This window comes from Cornus florida, unplaced genomic scaffold, assembly GCF_030987335.1.
Source record: "Cornus florida cultivar Cherokee Brave unplaced genomic scaffold, ASM3098733v1 CherokeeBrave_3.0.0_Hap2_Chr10, whole genome shotgun sequence".
Taxonomy (NCBI): Eukaryota; Viridiplantae; Streptophyta; class Magnoliopsida; order Cornales; family Cornaceae; genus Cornus; species Cornus florida.
In genome coordinates this window covers 37937502-37956678 of record NW_026775580.1, presented here as the reverse complement: position 1 = coordinate 37956678, position 19177 = coordinate 37937502, and the positions used below count along the sequence as shown (strand labels likewise).

Below are 19177 nucleotides of genomic sequence, written 5' to 3'. Positions count from 1 at the left end.
TAATTGCCCATTTTTTGGCTAACCTACATTTAATTTATGTTACTATGTTGAGGTTTTTTTATTAGTGTGCTGTATATTCTTAAATTTTTCCAATTGATGATGAGTCTTTAGTTAGAAACAAATATCTACGGATTTGTGATGATAGAATACTAGTGAGATTAAAAAAAAGAAAAGAACATTAGTAGTAATCAAAATTGGAAAGGAGAGAAAAAAAAAAACAAAGAGGTAGGGTACTTATGACCGTAAAATACTGTCACAAGTACACATTATAGGCAATAGAATTTTGGTGTCACAAATAAAGCCATTTATGACAAATAAAAAGTTTTGTCACAAATGGTCACCCAATTGTGACTGTAAAATAATGTCGTAAGTAGTACATTATAACTAACGAAAATTTGTTGTGTATTTTTTTTTTTTTTTTTTTTTTTTTTTTTTTTTTTGTGATGGTAATTTCTCCTTCACAATTAATCATCATTAGTGACGGTTGATAATAAATTGTCACAATATGGAACCCGCAACGTAGTCTAGGGTGACGATATCGTGACAATGTATTTTCATAGCTAAAACTTTTTAGCAACATAATATTGAGTATAAGTGATGTTTTTTTCATTCACAAATGCAATCATTTGTGGAATTGAATATTAACTTGTGAAGTTAATATTAGAAGTGCCATTTGTTTTAAGATATGAGTGCAAATGTAGAGAATGGGAGTGCGAATATCTTCTCCCTTTTAAAAATATAATTCTTTTTCTTTTTTGATTTGTTTAGAATTTGTTTAGCAACGAGGCTAATTAACACTAAATATAATGTCTTAAAATTAAAGATTAGATGCAATTCCACCTTATTTCTTAACTATAGTGAATCATTATATTAAGAAAGTAACCCACAAGAAATTAATCTTGGATGCCAATTCAGATGAATATAATCTTTTATATAGAGTTAAGAGTAACAATACAAAGTCGGAGAGTTTGACACATCCAACTAAATTTATGTAAGCAATGAATGATGTAGACTTCTGAATGTCATCTCCAATCACATAAAATAATTAGATACATTTGAACTATTTATCATTATTCTAGAGTTAAGTAGGGAAAATTATTTTAAATTAGAAATTTTCCACATATGAAAAAGATGAGGAAAGATAAAATACAATCTGTTCATTTAATGATTTAGTTTTAGTTTTAATTGATTTAGATGTTGGCTAGGGGTCGTAAATTTAAATTTTGGGCTGGGTTGGGTTTTTTTGCCATGTATTTTGTTTGGTCTAATGGACATCCCACTTGTTGGCCTGTAATTATTATCCGTGTGCATATATATATGGGTAAAAGTGCAAAAAAATCCCCCTAAATTATTGACTTTTTGCAACTAACCCCCCTGAACTAAAGATTGTCCCCTAAACTATTGATTTGTTGCAATTAAGGACAAATTCATCACAAAAGACTATTTTACCCTTTGTTATTAAATTTGTCATTTCTTATTAAATTATTTTTTATTATATTTTCTCTTATTTAAACATTAATTATACCATTACCTTAATTTTATAATTAGTATCAATTGATTATAAAAATTAAAAAAAATAAATAAATTTGTAGCTATCATTTTTTAAAATGATTAACTTATTATAATAAGACTTATTATACTCACTTTAAATAAAATTTAAAATAAAAAAATATCTTCTTTTCCAAACAATATTCATTAAAAATTTATAAATTAAGTAAAAAAAAAAAAAAAGATATCTTCTTTTTAATGCAATATATTCATGAAAATTAAAAAATTACTTAAATTGTTTCAAAATTTTTTATTTAAGATTTTTATTTTAATAATTAATTAAAAAAATTAAAGGCAAACTTATGCAAATTTAATGGAGAATATTTCATCAAATTAGTATGAATTTTTTTCTTAATTTATTTTAACAAGAAAAATATATCAAGTGTAATTGAATAAGAAAGGGTATTATGGTCATTTAATGAAAAATAGGTAAGACAATGGGGCATTTTGCAACTAAATGTGATAGTTTAGGGGGTTTTATGCACAAAATATAGTTCAGGGGGTTATTTGCACTTTACCCTATATATATATACTTGAAAAGTTGATATAAACCTTTTTTTAAAATAAATAAATAACTACTTTTGTGAATTTAAATTAGTACAGTATAAATTGTTTATTAATTTGAGAATTTTAGTTTTCATATCAATTATAACATTGTTAAATATGAACATTTAATGGAAAATTTGCTAAAAAAGTGTGTGTGCATTACATTGGCCACGATTTTTTAATGGCAAAAGTTGGATTTTTTTGTAGGAACGTCCACGTTATATTGCAAATTATCAAAAAAAAAATATTAAACTAAATAAGCATGGTAATTGTTGAATATGATCAGTGATGGACCCAGAATTTTTTTTGAGAGGGGGCGGGCGTTGAAGAATTAAAAAATTGAAGATAATTTTTTAAAATAAAATAATAAATATAAGAATTTAATTTTTTGTGACTTGTTTAACTCTTATTCTTTGATCTTTTAACGTGTTCCTGCTTTCTAGATTACCATAAATGTGAGAAGTGAAGAAACATGAAAGCCAATTTACTTTATTTTCTTGTGGATCTAAAACGCAAGAATATATACAATGGGTATTTTAAAATTTTGAGTGAGAATATTAAAGTGTGTGAGAGAGAATCATGAATAAGGTGGACGATAGAGAGTGAAAAAAAGATAATTATCTTTTTGATTCAAAAATTCAATTGGGAAAAGAATGTGAAGTGTGGTATTTTTACAAATTGAGGGAGCATTTTTAAAAATTTACAAAATGAGGGGGCATTTTTCAAAATTTTAACAAAAAGTATAGGTAATAATGTAAATAAATAAAAAATCCAGTGCCTGAATATGATTGTAATATTTTTTTGGTATTTATTTTTTGAGTAATTCTATTGTGAGAATGCTCTCACAAAAAGTCTAAAGAGCTCCTGCTTATAAGCCACACGATTCTTTTTTTAGGGATTTGGGAGAAAGAATTAATTAAGAATGAATTCCTTGCAATAAGGAAACAAATAATCCTTTTTTTCTCTCTCTGTTCTCTCCACGTTCTCTCTTTCTTTCTCTTGGTTAACACCCTCAACCAATCTCTCTTTTTCTTTATCTTGGTTAACCCTCAAAGAGTCTGTCTCTTTCTCTCTAATAGTTCACCCTTTGTCCTTTTGTCAAAGAGTCTATCCTCCTGCATTCTATCCTTGGTTTCTCTCTCTAGTTAACCCTTTGTCTTGATTTCTCTCCACCTGCATTCTTCCTCGTTACTGGTAAGTTAGACTTCATCTATAATATTCGTGACTCTATTTGAGATTTTGTGTATTTATAATGCATACTTTAGGTACTTCATGATTTTAGAGCTTCCAACAAACAGCAGTTCAAGCTCAAGGGCAGGGCACCTAATATGGCCATGAGAAATAAAGAACTAATGCTCTTATTCCTCACCGTACGGTTGAATTAGAGTAGAGTTGTTGCTTTCTCTACAAACAAAACTGAAGAACAATTCCATAACTCCTTCAATCTGATTATTATAAATGGGTTTGGATTCTTTACCTTTTCATTTAGTTCTTGAAGTTTGAAATACTTAACAATTCAATAAGTTATGAAAAAAGGCTGTAATATCAAATCTTTCAAGAATGAGTTACCTAAGAGAGAGAAAGAGAGAGATTGGTTGAGGATGTTAACCAAAAGAGAGAAGAGAGAACTTGGAGAGAAGAGAGAGAGAAAAAAAAAAAAAAGGATTATTTGTTTCCTTATTGCAAAGGATTCTTTCTTAATTAATTCTCTCTCCCAAATCCCTAAAAAAGGAATCGTGTGGCTTATAAGCAGGAACTCTTTAGACTTTTTGCGAGAGTGTTCTCACAATAACATTACTCTTATTTTGTTTACACTTAAATCTATTTAAAGGTTATCACGCTTGGTGGAAAACGTTTATTTCTTATTGTTAAGCAAAAAATTATTACTCTATATATAATTTACTCACGTCTTGCTGATTATAATCCAACTAAGGTCTGACACATAACCAACTTCCTTCCTTTCTCACGCATTCTTTGGATTCACACTTCTTTATTATTATTATTTTATTATTATTTATTTTGATTTTTTATGCAAACAAATTTGCATTGTTTTTGGAAATGCAAGATGGATTTGTAAAACCCCTTACCAGTTCAAGCAAAAAAAAAAAAGTGCAGCTAAACATAAGTTCAAGTCCAATAGCTAAGCCTCTAGGTGAAATGGTGATCTTTATCATTAACATAACGCTACATAGTTAACATATACTCCCCTAACATTAGTACAAAATTGATGTAGAACCGATTCGGAAGCTTAAATGGACCGTTTGGATTATTGACGCAAAACTTTTGGTGTAATTTAGATGGGCTTAGTTTTGACTCATAGAGTTCCTAATTAGAAACAGCACAATGATCAATTCTTACCAATCAATACTATTTTTCTTTTTTTTAATCCTGGCAAACGATAATAAGGATAGCCCAAAATCAAGACAGACAATCCTTAGTTGCCAAAAGGCAAATATGAATAGGAATGTGAACAAGAACAACATCATGTAAAAGATGACTTCTGGACAACGCTGTAAGAGCATTCGCCACCTCATTATGCACATCAAAGGAAATAGCCTGAATATCCATAGGTCCCGAATTGACATTCATAACAGCATTCACTACCGTTAAACCAAACCCTATAGAATTGAAAGGACAATGCCTAAAAAAATAGCCTTACGAAGGCAAATAGCTTCAGCCATAGTCACATTTGAAGCTGGAAATGGACTGAGAATCACTGCCTTCAAAATCACCCCTGATGAATCGCGAAAAATGGCAGCTCCACCTCCCATCATGAAAGAGTAAGAAAAAGAAGCGTCCACATTACATTTAATCAAATCTGGAGGCGAGGGCATCCATCGAGAAAGGGAAGAAGAAGTGGAAGATAGAGCAGCCTGAATCCGCTCTCATGGCAAAAACGACAACGATAATTGAGATGCCTCCTTGAACTCCCAAAAAAAGGCCCCCGACAGACCCACCACCCGATAAGCATCCCAAACCTCCCCAAAAAAGACAATCTTGTTGCGGGCCTTCTAAAGAAACCAACAACAGCAAGCCAGAAACCCCAGCACATCATCCGTACCCTCCTGTGATAGCCACTGGCGAGTCAGACCCAGCCACCAATCAAGAAAGGAAGCCGAAGGATCCGTAGAAAAATCAAACCGAATCGAGGAGAATTTCCACACCTGAATTGAATGGGGACATTGAAAAAATAAATGCTCACAGTTTTCGCCTGCAGAGCACAACGAGGACACACAATGTTCACATCCAATCTGTGAGCAAGCAATCGCTCATGCACCAGAACCACAAGCTTACAACACTTCCACAAAAAATGTTGGTCATGTAAAGTTACCAATCAATACTATACCCAATTGTGCTTGTGCGATAAGATTATTATTATTATTTGTTTATTTCTTCTTCTTCTTATTATTATTATTAGTTGTTTATTTCTTTTTTATTATTATTATTTTTTTTATCATTAACATTATGCTTGATGGTTGACTGATAATGACACAAGGCGAGGCTCTTATTAGGGCTATATTCAAGTATGCGCAAGGTGGTGCCCTCTAATTGATAGAAACGTGGGCTAAAAAACCATTAAGAAGTAATTTAAAATTAAAAGAGAGAAAATATTGAATATTTTTAGAAACTCACGGACATGGACACGGGACACGGGTACGATACGACACGATACGGCAATACGGCAAATTAAAAAAAAAAAATAGTACACGGCAAGGATATGACAATAAAATAATAATATAATTTATTACTATATAAAAGAAATTATTCATTTCTCAATTTCTCATTTATATTCATAAATATAACCTATTTAAATTAGTTCCACACTCCCACCATACATCTCATATTTCTTTATTTATTTTTATTTTTGAAAGATTAATCAATTATATATAATAATGTAGATAATAAGGTGGGCTTTAGCCTAGGCTAAAAATACATGCAAGTAGACAAGCTTTAGTAAGCTGTAGTCAATAGGCCCAAAAGAAATGATTAAAAAAGTATGGCCATAGAGAGACGGCCCATAGAGCAAACTTCTAGGTCATTCTGTCACATCTAAGACCTTGTAGGTTATTCTGCCACATCAAACTGAGAGAGAGAGACAGAGAGTTGGGCCACATCGAAGAAAGAGAGAGTCGTATTCGATCGTTCTGATATCTTTTCCCCTTCTTTTTTAATCGCATGTTCTTATCTTCCTTTCCATCTATGTCTCATGATCTGCTCCATCTCTTTCTCTGCCCTTCACGTTCTCAGTTCTCAAGTCAATTGTTATAAAGAATTAAAACACACACACACACACATGTATCATCTTTTTCTTTTTTCTTTTTTTTTTTTGAAGCTTGATCGGCGATCGTCATGTCCTCCAGCGTGTCCATGAGGTGTTGCTGGCCGTGTCTGATCCCAAAAAAAATATAAAATAATGGGCATACGTTTTTCACGTGCCCGACACGTGTCCAGAGCTTGGACACGTGTCCAAAACTGGTACGGTGCTACATATTAACGTGTCGGTGTTTCATAGGCTATCAGCAATAAACACACCAAACACCACTCTTTACCCAACACTCACACACTTTTTGTCCCAGTTTTTGCCATCTAGTTTAGAAATAAAAAATTATAACAAATAACATTCTGTAGCTTGGAAAACTCCTATCCACGGCTCTCGGTTATTTTGTTGGGTGGCTAGGTTGAAATTCTGTAAGGATCACTTGGAGGCATGGGCAAAGCGAATCAACCAAAATTCTCGTCGGCAGATTTTAGAAGCTGAAGCTCAGCTGATGGGTTTGAAAGAAAATTTGTCGCAGTATAACCATGATCAGGTTGTTGCAGCTGAGAAGTCTCTTAATAAGCTTTGGCAAGATGAAGAAATGTTTTGGAAGCAAAAATCCCATGTACAATGGCTTCAACAGGGGGATCGAAATTCCAAATTCTTCCATGCCACTACTTTAAAATGTCGATCTCGAAATCGGATCTCGGGAGTTGAAGACACCAATGGTCGTTGGATTGCTGAAGAAATGGGCATGCAATCTATTTTTCTGTCGTATTTTCAGCAGCTCTACACATCTCAATCTCCTTCTACTTCCTCTATGGAGCAATTCCTAAAATATATTCCTCCCACCGTCACGGCGAAAATGAATCAATAGCTTTTGTGTCCTTTATCGGAGTCAGAGGTGAAAAATGCAATTTTTTCGATGGCGCCTTTCAAATCCCCAGAACCTGACGGTATGACCTCGTTATTCTATCAACAGTACTAAACATTGGTTAAGAATGATATTGTTTCATTATGTAATGTGGCCTATAGAATTATAGCAAAGGTGTTTGCAAATCGTTTAAAATCAGTTCTTGATTCTTGTATTAGCTCTACTTAGAGCGCTTTTGTCTCGGGGCGGCAAATCACTAATCTTTTGTTACAATAGAAGCAGAAGTGATGTGGATTATTCAAGAATCGAAGTCGATTAATAATATCCTAGTAGCTCATGAAGTTCTTCATTAGCTCAAAAATAAAAGAAAAGGGGACTTGTTTTTTTTGGCGTTAAAGCTGGACATGAGTAAGGCTTTCGATCGTGTTGAATGGTCATTTCTTTTTGATTTATTATGATGGATAAGGTTTAATCGCCACTGGATTCATTTAATTTCTACATGCATCTCTTCTATTTCTTATTCCATTGTCATTAATGGGAGACCAGTGGGTCTGTTTAAACCTTCCCGAGGTCTGCGACAGGGAGACCCATTGTCTCTTTACTTGTTTATTCTTTGTGCAGAGAGCTTATCCCAAGCTTTTCACAGGGCTATGCACATGAAAGTTTTGACAGGTGTTCGAATTTGTCGGCGTGCCCCTCCGTTGTCTCACTTGCTTTTTGCCGATGATTCTTTTATCTTTTGCCAAGCAAATAATTCCGAGGTGGATTCAGTCAAACGTATTCTTTCAGCTTATGAGAAAGCTTCGAGGCAGATGGTGAGTTTTTCTAAATCCTCAATTTTATTATCTAAAAATACCAGTCAATTGCGTCGAAGGCGACTTTGTCAGATCTTAGGTATTGGGGAGGAAGGATTGCAAGCTAAGTATCTGGGGATGCCGACCATTATTGGGCGCTCAAAATCTGATGTTTTTCATTTTGTGTCCTAGAAAGTTCAAAATCGTTTAATAGCATGGAAAGCGTAATGTCTCTCGAAAGGTGGTAATGAGGTGCTTATCAAGGTAGTTTTAAGTGCTTTACCGACGTATGTTATGTCCTGTTTCCGCTTACCAGCTAACCTCTGTAACGAAATTATGAAGCTGATTCGTGCATTTTGGTGGCGAAATAAACTTGGACTCTAGATCTGTTCACTGGTCTAACTGTGTCACGCTATGTTTGAGTAAAAAAAATGGAGGTTTGGGGTTTCGTGATATGGGTGCGTACAACTCTGCCCTGTTAGTAAGCAAGCGTGGAATTTTCAAGTCCTTCGTCAAGGTCTGGATTTTCAGTTGTTCAAGGCAAAATATTTCCACTCTTGTTCATTTATGGAAACAAGTTTGGGGTCCAATCCATCTTGGGCGTGGCAAAGCATCTGGTCCGCAAAGCCTATCCTTAAAAAAGGGCTTAAATGGATTGTGGGTGATGGTAAATCTATCAGCATTTGGAATGATTTTTGGGTGCCATCCTTTGACTCTTTGTCGTGTGTTAATCCATCTCTTATGGAACCTCCCACTCCTCTTTCAACTGTTTCCTGCTAATCTTAAGAGTATTCCATTTAGTTTGTGAGGTTATGTGGATCGCTAAGTTTGGGCGTTCACTGATCATGGCAACTTCTCTGTTAAATCGGCGTACCATGTGGCTTTTTCTCTTTCTAGTCATCCGATGACCCATTCTTTTGTTAATCCTAAGTGCTGGAACTTTATTTGGAAATGTCAGTGCCTCCCAAAGGTTAAGCATTTTCTTTGGCAATGTGTTCATGGGGTGCTCCCAACAAGGGCTGCTTTGAAGCATCAGGGGTTGTCTGAAGTGGATTGTTGTTCTTTTTGTGGAGATGATCCTGAAACGGTGGAGCACTTGCTTTTTCGCTGCTCAATGTCTATCCAAGTTTGGACACTTTCTCTGCTTCGTTTGGACTGTCGGACTTGGGGTTTCTGTTCTTTTGATGAGTGGTGGATTGTTGTATGTAAAAGGGGTTGATGTTAGTAGTATGGCTTCTTTTGTTGCATGGGCAATTTGGAAAGCGCGAAATAACTTGGTTTTTCATGGTAGGTTCCCTTGCCCTCAACAGATTGTCTCTTCAGCCGTTACAGCTTTTTGGGAGTTTCGTGATGCTAATCAGTTTCCACAGCTTGGCTATCGGCATTGCTCTCCCACGCTTCTCTCAAATTCTATTGTGTGGTCGCCTTCGAAAGTAAATTCAATTAAATGTAATATGGACACAGCCTTCTTAGCCAGTAAAGGATGGGTTGGGGGGTGGTCCTGTCTTCAGAGACCATCTGGGAGTTGTTTTGCGCGTGGTCGTGCTAAGGTCTTTTTAGCATTTTCAGCCCTTTCTGCTAAAGCCTTTGTCACGAGGGATGCTTTATTTTGGGCTCGTGATTTTGGCTTTCACAATTTATGTTTGGAGAGTGATTCTCTCATCATATGCGAGACTGTGATGGGTATCCGCCGTTGCCCTGCAACTATTTCAGCTCTTGTTCATGACATTCAGCTTATTTTGAAATCAGTTCCTGTTGCACGGGTCACTCATGTTCGTTGAACTACAAATTCGTTAAAGCATGGGATCGCAAAGCTCTCTAGATCTCAACCTTTTATTAGTCAAGTGTTCTATAGGTTGCCTTGGTAGTTGAGGTTGTTTGTGTGCCTTTTAGGCTTTGTGCTTTGGTTGTTTGTCTTGAAAAAAAAATAAATAAATAAATAAAATAAAATTAGAAATAATTAAAAAAAAAAAAAATTGTAACAAATAACATGTTGTTTGTTATTGTGATTGAGATGCAAAATATATTGCTGGCACGAGTAGTGCCAGAAATTATCATCAGGACACAATGCAATAAAAATTTGTGACGATAATTTTAAAGTTTTAAATAATTATACATAAAAAAATATAATTTTTTAGCAGTTTGAGGTAATTTAAAGAGATATATATATATATATAAAGTTGAGAGGGGACAATTTTAAAATTCAAAAAAAATATACATACAAAAATGCAAATTTTTTTTTTTTTTTTGGTTGAGGGGGGCAATTTTAAATTTTTTAAAATTATGCTTACAAAAGTATAATTTTTTAAAAGTTGATGACACATGCAACTATAATTACAGGTTCTTTTATAGGAGTAGGTTTTTCATCTCCATAATTTTCCTTACACCATCGCACCAATCTCTTCTAAAATAATACCATTAGTTTCCTCCCATACATCAAATAACAAAATGGTATGTATGCTCGTTTTAATTTATTTAAAATGATATTATAAAGAATGTACAATCGAGGTGGAGAAATGCACAGATAAATAAGTAAAAACAATTCAATCTTATCCATTTACTCACTTGTTGACATTCCAAACTTATTTTTGGATAAAAAATGGACACTAAATTAAATATGTACATGAGGAATGGATAACAAGTTTAGTATGGGAGACAGATTCTTGCTCTTAAACGTACCCCTCAATAAAAATACATCATTACATCAGTAGTTTCTTTTAGATTCTTGTGGGACATAATTTTCATATGGTTCTAAAATACTTTACCATTTGATCAACGCAATTAAATATCAGTAAAAAAACATTGAACTAGAATCAAAGCACATACATAAATCAAGTAAAACTGTAGATCAATGTCAACCAATTGTGCTCAGGTTAAACAATAGTTACAATACCAACATATTATAGGATATGATCAGTAGAAATTTGAAACAAATAGCTTACCTACCGTAACAACTACTAGCTCCGTCCCAAAAAAAGTGTCGTGTTTCGGAAACAATGACAGTTCAATTTGTGAGTCACGATTTTCTAAGAGTAACACTTTTTATGGGACGGAGGGAGTATAACGCACCGCTAATATACTTCATGTCCTTAGAACAGCCTGAAAATGAAACAAGACTCCCCACATGAGTGAGTGCTTCAGACCAAGATGGAAGCCCGGTTTCAATGCTAAGTTTCCTCAATGCCATGGTTTGTGGATTATAAGACTGCAAAAGCGTATGATTATCTAACATCAAAAGTTCGCCCTTTTTCTGATGTCATAGAACCTTAACCTTGCTGATTCTTGAATCAAGCCTCAGATAAGTCTTATCAAAATTGCCCATTATCCGGCCGATCTGCATAAAATTTACTGGAAGAAAAATTAGTCCAAGACTCCTTAACCCCATAATCCTTCATGATCCATAACACGACCCGGTCAAAAAAGGAGTGGTCTATGTCGGAAATGCATCCTTTTAACTAGGCCAAGAAGAAACTATATACACAACCACCTGCAGTGAGAATTTCTTCAGGGGGTGGTATGACTTCAAATACTTTATTTGCAATATTGGAGCTGACAATATGGTTTAGAGGGGATGAACAAATCCAGTGAAGAGATCAATACACGAATACTACCATATACGAACAATATGTATTACACAATTGCGATTTAATTACACAAGGGACATACCCCATACCTCTCCAACACCCATCTGTACCCACAGTGTGCACAAAAACCTCCGGCTGCGTATAGTTATCGCATGTACACATCACAACTACCTTGCATTCGTTACTTTCAGAGTAAAATCCAACTTCAATGCGAGTATTCCATGCTTCGAATTTCGGGTTGATCAGGTCGTGGAGTCTAAGATAAGATCCGGTGATAGGATTAGATACATAGAAAATTTTCATTTTGTTGCGAAACAGATCAAACAGAGACCAATACAAGAACTGATTAGAAGTACTGCATCAATATTTTGGAGATAGATGGGTGAAGTCTGACCTTTGTACAAGTGTAATCATGTGCTTGGTTGTGTTCATTGAGGTAGATTATTCCCACAGGTACCCTGGAGAATGAGACTAGAATTTTCTTGGGCTGATCGATTGAGATGACACTGAATGAATTGACGGTCACGTGCTAAGTTGTGCCAGCGTTTGCATACACAACTGCATCGCATGAGGGACCTGACTGGCAGTCTTGTGAGTATGTGGATGACAATGTTGTCATCTTCAACTTTATCCATCCTATCTATCTCTATTGAATTCGTGTGTATAGGGTTTAGTTGTTGGAAACTCGAAAACCCTAATTTGTGTGGGGCTAATAAAATAACAATAAAAGTAAAGAGAAAATTAAAATTTAGAAAGTGTGGATGAATTTTCTTGCTCCCCGTGGTGCAAGACAACACTACTGTGTGTGTGTGTGTGTGTAGATATATATATGTAGAAATACACACCTGGGCATACTCTAAACAAACCAACACGTCAAGAAGGATGTGCTCCATCACCTAACATAAGCTCTGATTCTTCAGCTACTTCACAACCACCTCTAGCTCCTCAGATATGGGAACCATAATATACTTCAGTCCAACCAACCTCAGCTGGCCCGCCCAATATGTATGTTAAATTACTATGAGATAACATTCAGCAATGTAGTGTTCCTTCAATCGAACTGTTTTCGTACTCTACCATCTGGTGAGGAGGCTTATATGCACAGATTTTCTGCCACAACTAAAATTCTTCAACTATACTGTACTTATTCAGAAGCATTGAGCTCAATGCTGCCTTAATGTGTTTTCACTGGTACAAGTTGGAGAATAACACTTAATACTGCAACGTCTTCCCCCTGTAACAATCCAATCAAAAAATGTGGAAGGCCAAGATCGGTGCGTCTGTAATATTCTGATGATGAAATTTACTTGATCTTCCAAAGCTCATTGCCATCAACTTGGTCCAAAAATGCAGAATAACGTGAATTGCAGATGTTCAGAGACAAGCCAGAACTTTCTTAAAGCTAAATAATCCGCAACAGAAGGAACAATAAAAGTTGAGTATAATATTAGCATCTTTCGTTCAAACTGTTACATTCTCTTATTAGTTCATGATAACTTCCCAAGCAGTAAAGGAAAATTATGGACAGAGAACATAATCTAGGAAGAAGAGCACTGTAAGTCCATTCCTCTAGTGGTGTAATGAAGTACAGCTAACAACCTACAGTAGTTTGGGACCAAATGATCAACAAGTTCAAAATTCACGACCAAAATTTAGTACAGTTGGGCATTTAAATCTGAAACTATTCAAGAACTATTTCCTGCCTCACTTGCAATCAACTAGACAAAAGAAAAAATGACCAAGTATTCCAGTAAACGTTTACAAATTTCAATTTGCCAAAGATGGAAAAACAGAAGTAAAAAAATTATTTGTGGTGTCTTATTCCACTGTTCAAGTAATAGGGAAAGCCAACTAAAATTACAAGTCGGATGGATAATTTAGTGTTTTGTATTCCAGCAAAAGGAAATAAAAGATTAGTGAAGAGTGATTTGAAAAAGGCAAAATAAACAATGAAGCATGCCAATTACCAGGGGCCAAAAAGAAAGAAGATGAATTTGTCTACTGCGGTCACGATACTGTAGGGGAGGTCCAGCAGAAAAATAGCTCGACATCCGTGGTTCTATGAGAATAGAAAGGAATGCTAATGGATTCGAACTAATAGAATGAAAATAAATTATAGTTTAATTTGTTTTTAAAAATAGAGATTCATAAAGTAGATGTAATAAGAAGGATATTTGTAAATAAAGAGTATTTCATAAATCAATGAGTGTATTAAATTAAAACAATGGAGAAATGAGCTATATTTGGAAAAATAGAAGTGAATTATTTTGTTGTGTCTTATTCCACTAATTTCAAGTAAATGAAAAAAGCCGACTAAAATTACAAGTCAGCTGGATAATTAGTGTTTTGTAGTCCAGCAAAAAGAACGAAAAGATTAGTTAGAGTGCTTTGAAACAAGCAATTAACAATTACCCTACAAATTCATCTTCTTTCTTTTCGGCCCCTGGTAATTGGCATCCAACATTCATAATAATGCGAAATTGAATTTGTTTCAAGTTCATGTTTCCAACCTGGAAGCATAAACTGAAACAATTCATAAAGAGCCAAATAAGTTTATACTTGGATGCTAATTATAGATAAATGACAATCGAGTGTGCTTAGGCTAAACAATAATTCATACGAGTAAAACTTTGTAATGGACCACCTACCTGCAGTAAGAACTACAAAGCACAGCTATTACTACTGCCTTCAGTTTGATTCTAACACACACACAGAAACACACACCTATATATATATATATATATATATATCAAATAGAAATACCATATTTTCTACTTTCAGTAAGGTAAGATTAGAAAACAAAAGCACGAATAAGTTCAAAGAAAGGTTTACAAACTCAGGTCTCTGATGCCGCACTACAGCAGTTGATGGGAAATGAACCCGAAGCAACCCTATAAACCTTGGCTACTTCACCCCTAACTCAAAAGATCATAAACTATGCGACACTCCAACCACACGTCTTCTTCAAGGAGAACACAACAATAATCCTTGTGATTGGCCTCAATTTCCTTGCATCTTCATTCAACATTCCAGCTCCATTCACCTCGAGCTCTCAATATTCTCTTTTGTTTCTTTAACGGCCCGAAACAGAAACAAGGCTCCCTACATGGTTAACCATTTCAAACCAAGATGGAAGCCCTGCAATTCTAAGCTTCCTCAATGTCATAGTCCGGGGACTATAAGAAAACAAAGCTTGATTCTTATACAGCATCAAAAGTTCTCCATTTCCCTGAATGCACGGAGTTTGAAAATTGTTCCACATAACCTGATTAAAACATATGGAGAAAGATTTAACCCAAGACTCCTTAACACCATAATCCTTCATAATCCACAAATCAATATGGTCATGAAATGCAGAGCCCGTGATAGAAAGACATCCATCCATTAATGCCAATGATAAACTACCTCCACCACCACCTACTGCAATTTCAGGAAACGGTATGAATCCAAATGCTTCATTTGTAATATCAAAAAAAGCAATTTGCTTGGCAGGGGATAAACATAGCCAATGAAGAGCTCCACACACAAATGCTTCCGAAGAAGCAGGTTCCCGAGGGATTAAACAAGGAACATACCCTTTACCTCTCCAAGACCCATCACCTAAAGTGTGTACATAAACCCGAGAATGAAATTCAGAAGCCATGGCAGATCCAGAGCAATGAACAACCTCTACTACCTTATATTCGTTTCTTTTTGGGTTAAATCCAAAACCCATTATCGTTCCCAGAATATTCTGTGATGGGTTAATCCGATTAGGAAGTTTAGTGCAACATCTAGTGAAAGGATTGCATACATAAATTATATTTCTGCACATGCGATGAACTAAACAGAAGAGACCATTACATGAACTGATTAATCGGAACTCTTTGAGATCGGGTACTGAAAAACTGACCTCTTCACAACTGTAACCCAGGGTTTCGTCGTGTTCTAGAAAGTATATTTGGCTGCGGAAGGCGGAATCGAACCAGATGGTAGTGCTGAGAATGAAACTAGGGCTTCGCTGGGAGGATCGATTGTTGAGGTGGGAGTGAATGAATCGAGGGTCGCGTGCTAAATTGCGCCAGAGTTTGCATACGCACCTGCATCGCATGAGGGTTTTGATGACCAGCCTCGAGAGAATGTCGGTCACGAGGTCGTCTGTAAGTCTATTCATCATCTCTCTTACTTGTTCTGTGTGCGTGAGGCTGAGAAACGACGACAAACGAAACAGTACAAGTTTCTAAAAATTGTATCCCCAATTTACGTCAAAATTATGTTTGCTTGAAGGATTAAGTGGAAAAATTTTCCCTCAGGTTATAAATTGCATATCAGTTTTTGTGTGATAAAAAATTTTCTAGTATTATAAATTCCATGCAAATAAATCCTGTGTAGTATAAAATAATGATAATATTTTTATTTTAATAAAATAAATTAATAAATATAAATATAGACCATATAAAATGACTCTTTTATCCCAAACACTACCTAAACGTAATTGTCCTCTACCCAAATATAGCCCCGTGCCCATATATTACTGTTCATCTTCTTCACAAATAGGGAAGCTCCCAACCCATCTACAGAAGTTATTAACAAACCTCCATTAACTTCTTTCCCAACTATTGTCAATCCCAAATATGATAATGGAGGTTTAGGCGGTGTCAATCCCAAATATGATCTAAATTGGAGGTTTATTAACCAATATTAACCCATAATATTCTGTTTCTAATACTCTGTTTGAACTTGGAGGAAACTTCCAAGAAATGGAGAGAAAGTAATAAAACCCTTTCCAAACACAGCCCCATTCGTGAATAATTCGCCTATATATATATTCTATATCTAATGATTCGAGAATCTGAAATTATTGATTAATCGTCTCTCAAGCTCCACTTTCTCTCTCCCTCTCCTCCTTTTATAAACTCCCTTTACAATCACCAGTTCAGCCCAAACCCTCTTACTCTCTTTCTCTGTAAATGTGTTTCTTCTCTCTCTAGAAATGGGTTCCACCGGAATCAAACTTCTCGTTTTGCTGGCTCTATTCACCACCTCATGTATTGCTCAAGCACCCATACCCACCCCCAAAATAAGTTAATTCAGTCAAATTAGAGCATTAAAAGATGCAATCTCAAACTTAAAGGAAGAAGGAGTAAAGTGGTGAAAGGAAGCTTTTCATAATCGATCGAACTCAAGCTCAGATCGATCTCACAGAGATCGTGTAATACCCCTAGTTTCAAAACGATATAATTGGAAATTAATTGTTTTATTTTATTGTATTTTAGTTGTTTGTGTGGCTTCATGTTAATTGTTTATTTGTTTATTTGCCAATTTATTTTAATTAATTAATTTCTTATTTTATTTATTTGTTTGAATTGTTGTTTTGTTTTATTGTTTCTTTCATTGTATTTTAATTCCTTTAATTGAATTTCTTGTTTTAATTGTTTTATATGGTTTATTAGTTTATTTAAATGGAATGAATTGGATTAAATTAGTATTTTTAATTGTAATGTTAAATTAGGGTTTTAGTTTTATGGATCACGTTGTTGGCCGACTAGGGTTTAGTTGGGTTTCCATCTTTAATTACAAGTAGACTTAGGTTTTTATATTTGCCTATATATATACTATTATAAGTCTACAAAGGGTTTTTAGAACCCTATTCGCGTACAGAGACATAGAGATAAACAAAGAGGGAATTGTGAGAAAAACTGAGAGAATAGGGCTAAGGTTTTGGAAAAGGTCCAAGATCCGACCAAGGAGGAAGAAAGGGAGGTTATGTGTAGGCTGGAACAGTTCAGCACAGGGCTTTGACGACAATTAGAATCGCCGGAAAACATAGGAAGACAACGTTAAGGTTTCAAAACTGAAATCAGAGGCAAGTTCTTTTCTTTTTATCTCCCATTAGCCTGTGTTCTGTACATGCCTAGGTAGTCACCAGGGTTTTAATAAACGTTAAAACTGATCTTATAAGTATGGTTGTAGTGGATTTAAATGCTTTGAATTAAAAGGTTTAATGGTTTATACATGTTCTTGTTTTAATCATGATTTAGTTGATTTTTAAATTGCTTTTAATTCATGTCGATGATGTATAAAATCTGCATATAATTAATTCTGGGACATAAATTAAACCCTAGATAGTTAAATGAAACAATACGGAGGCTCTGAACTTCGTCGGAGGCAAAGAAGATGAGAAGTTTTGGAGAAGACTCCCAAGTGTATGGAGAAGGCTCCCAAGTGAATGGAGAAGGCTCCTATGTTTTGATGCGTTATGGGTTTGTTCGGGTGCACTGTTTGGACAGTTTAAGTGTTTTGAATTGTTCTGGAAATAAACTGGGGGTATTTAACATTTAATTCAAGTGTTATTAAAACTCTCATTGCATAGTTTATACAGTTATGCGAATAGAATGATCGATATGAAATTAAGTAACTATGCAGGCTATTTACGGATGGAATGGATTTAATCGCCTAATTTTAATTTAGCGATTTAATGGATTACGGCATGATGGTAAATCTTGTTTTAGGTGCACAGTAGGGTCATTTATTTATCAGACTTAACCTATGCATATTCTAAAATTTTAATTGCCGAGAGATTTAAACTTGTTTATGCGATTACATGGATTAAGGCTAGGATTTTAATTGTGGAGTTATTATACACTAATCTGCAATTAACTGGGTTATGGTTTTGGATTTTAGTTGCTAATCTGTTATTTATAATTCTGCAGTTTATTGGTTTTTGACTTAAATTGCTGAACTAATACTTAGGTTCTGTAATTTACATAGAAGTTAACCTGGATTTTAATTGAGGAATTATTTACTTATATTCTTTCAATTATCTAGATTTGTGTGTTGGATTACAATTGCTGAACCATTTTATTAAATTTTGTCAATTGTCTGGATGTTGTGGATTATATGCACTGGTATGGGACGGTGGCATACTAGGGATGGTTTAGCTCAAAACGCTATAACCTATCCTATTGGAATAAGGAAATGGATTGTAAAAATTGAATTCTACTTATATTTAAGTTAGATCAACTGAGTAAGTTGAGTGACTATCTGGATTAATTGTTATTTGTGGTTAAGTCAGATCGATTGAGTAAGTTGAATGACTACCTGGATTTATTGTTATTTGTGGTTAAGTCAGATCGACTGAGTAAGTTGAATGGCTACCTGGATTTATTGTTATTCGCGGTTAAGTCAGATCGACTGAGTAGGTTCAGTGGCTAACCGGATTATAAGTCAAACGTCAGATCAATAAAGAATTGAATAACATACTCTAATTTTGGACGAAATTTAAATATATGATTATGGTACCGCGATATGAGCTTAAGTCTCAAGATCATTGGTTAGGGAGCGTATATGCATTGGGATGTGTAACTGATTATGATGGTTGAGGTATACCCTGTTAGGTCTAGGTACTCATGCCCACCTATGGGTGCGTTTTTGCATGTTGCCTTCTATTCAGGTTGAAATCCCTATTATAGTCCAGTGAGAGTCCTGTAGTGTGGATATATATATATATATATATATATATATATTTATAGACTATATAGATATGGTTGAGATATTTAGGATGTATCTGTATATCGGGTCTTTGTTTGGATTA

The 19177-nt window shown here is 34.7% G+C and overlaps 1 protein-coding gene across 2 annotated transcripts; it reads right to left on the bottom strand.

Moving 5' to 3' along the window:
• Positions 1-10806: 10806 nt before the first annotated feature.
• On the bottom strand, positions 10807-15880 carry LOC132276163 (F-box protein At3g07870-like). 2 transcript variants are annotated; one of them, XM_059777474.1, is made up of 2 exons: positions 11999-15880; positions 10807-11860 (listed from the first exon to the last, which is right to left on the bottom strand). In XM_059777474.1, the coding sequence occupies exon 1, from the start codon at positions 15758-15760 to the stop codon at positions 14678-14680; it is 1083 nt and encodes a 360-aa protein (XP_059633457.1). In that variant the 5' UTR covers positions 15761-15880; the 3' UTR covers positions 10807-11860; positions 11999-14677. The 2 variants fall into 2 exon arrangements, with proteins under 2 accessions (XP_059633457.1, XP_059633458.1); XM_059777475.1 differs by having other exon boundaries at positions 12450-15880.
• Between the last annotated feature and the right edge of the window lie 3297 nt (positions 15881-19177).

Coding starts and splice junctions, on each gene's coding strand:
- LOC132276163 (XM_059777474.1), bottom strand. CDS start 15,760: ATGATGAATAGACTTACAGACGACCTCGTGACCGACATTCTCTCGAGG.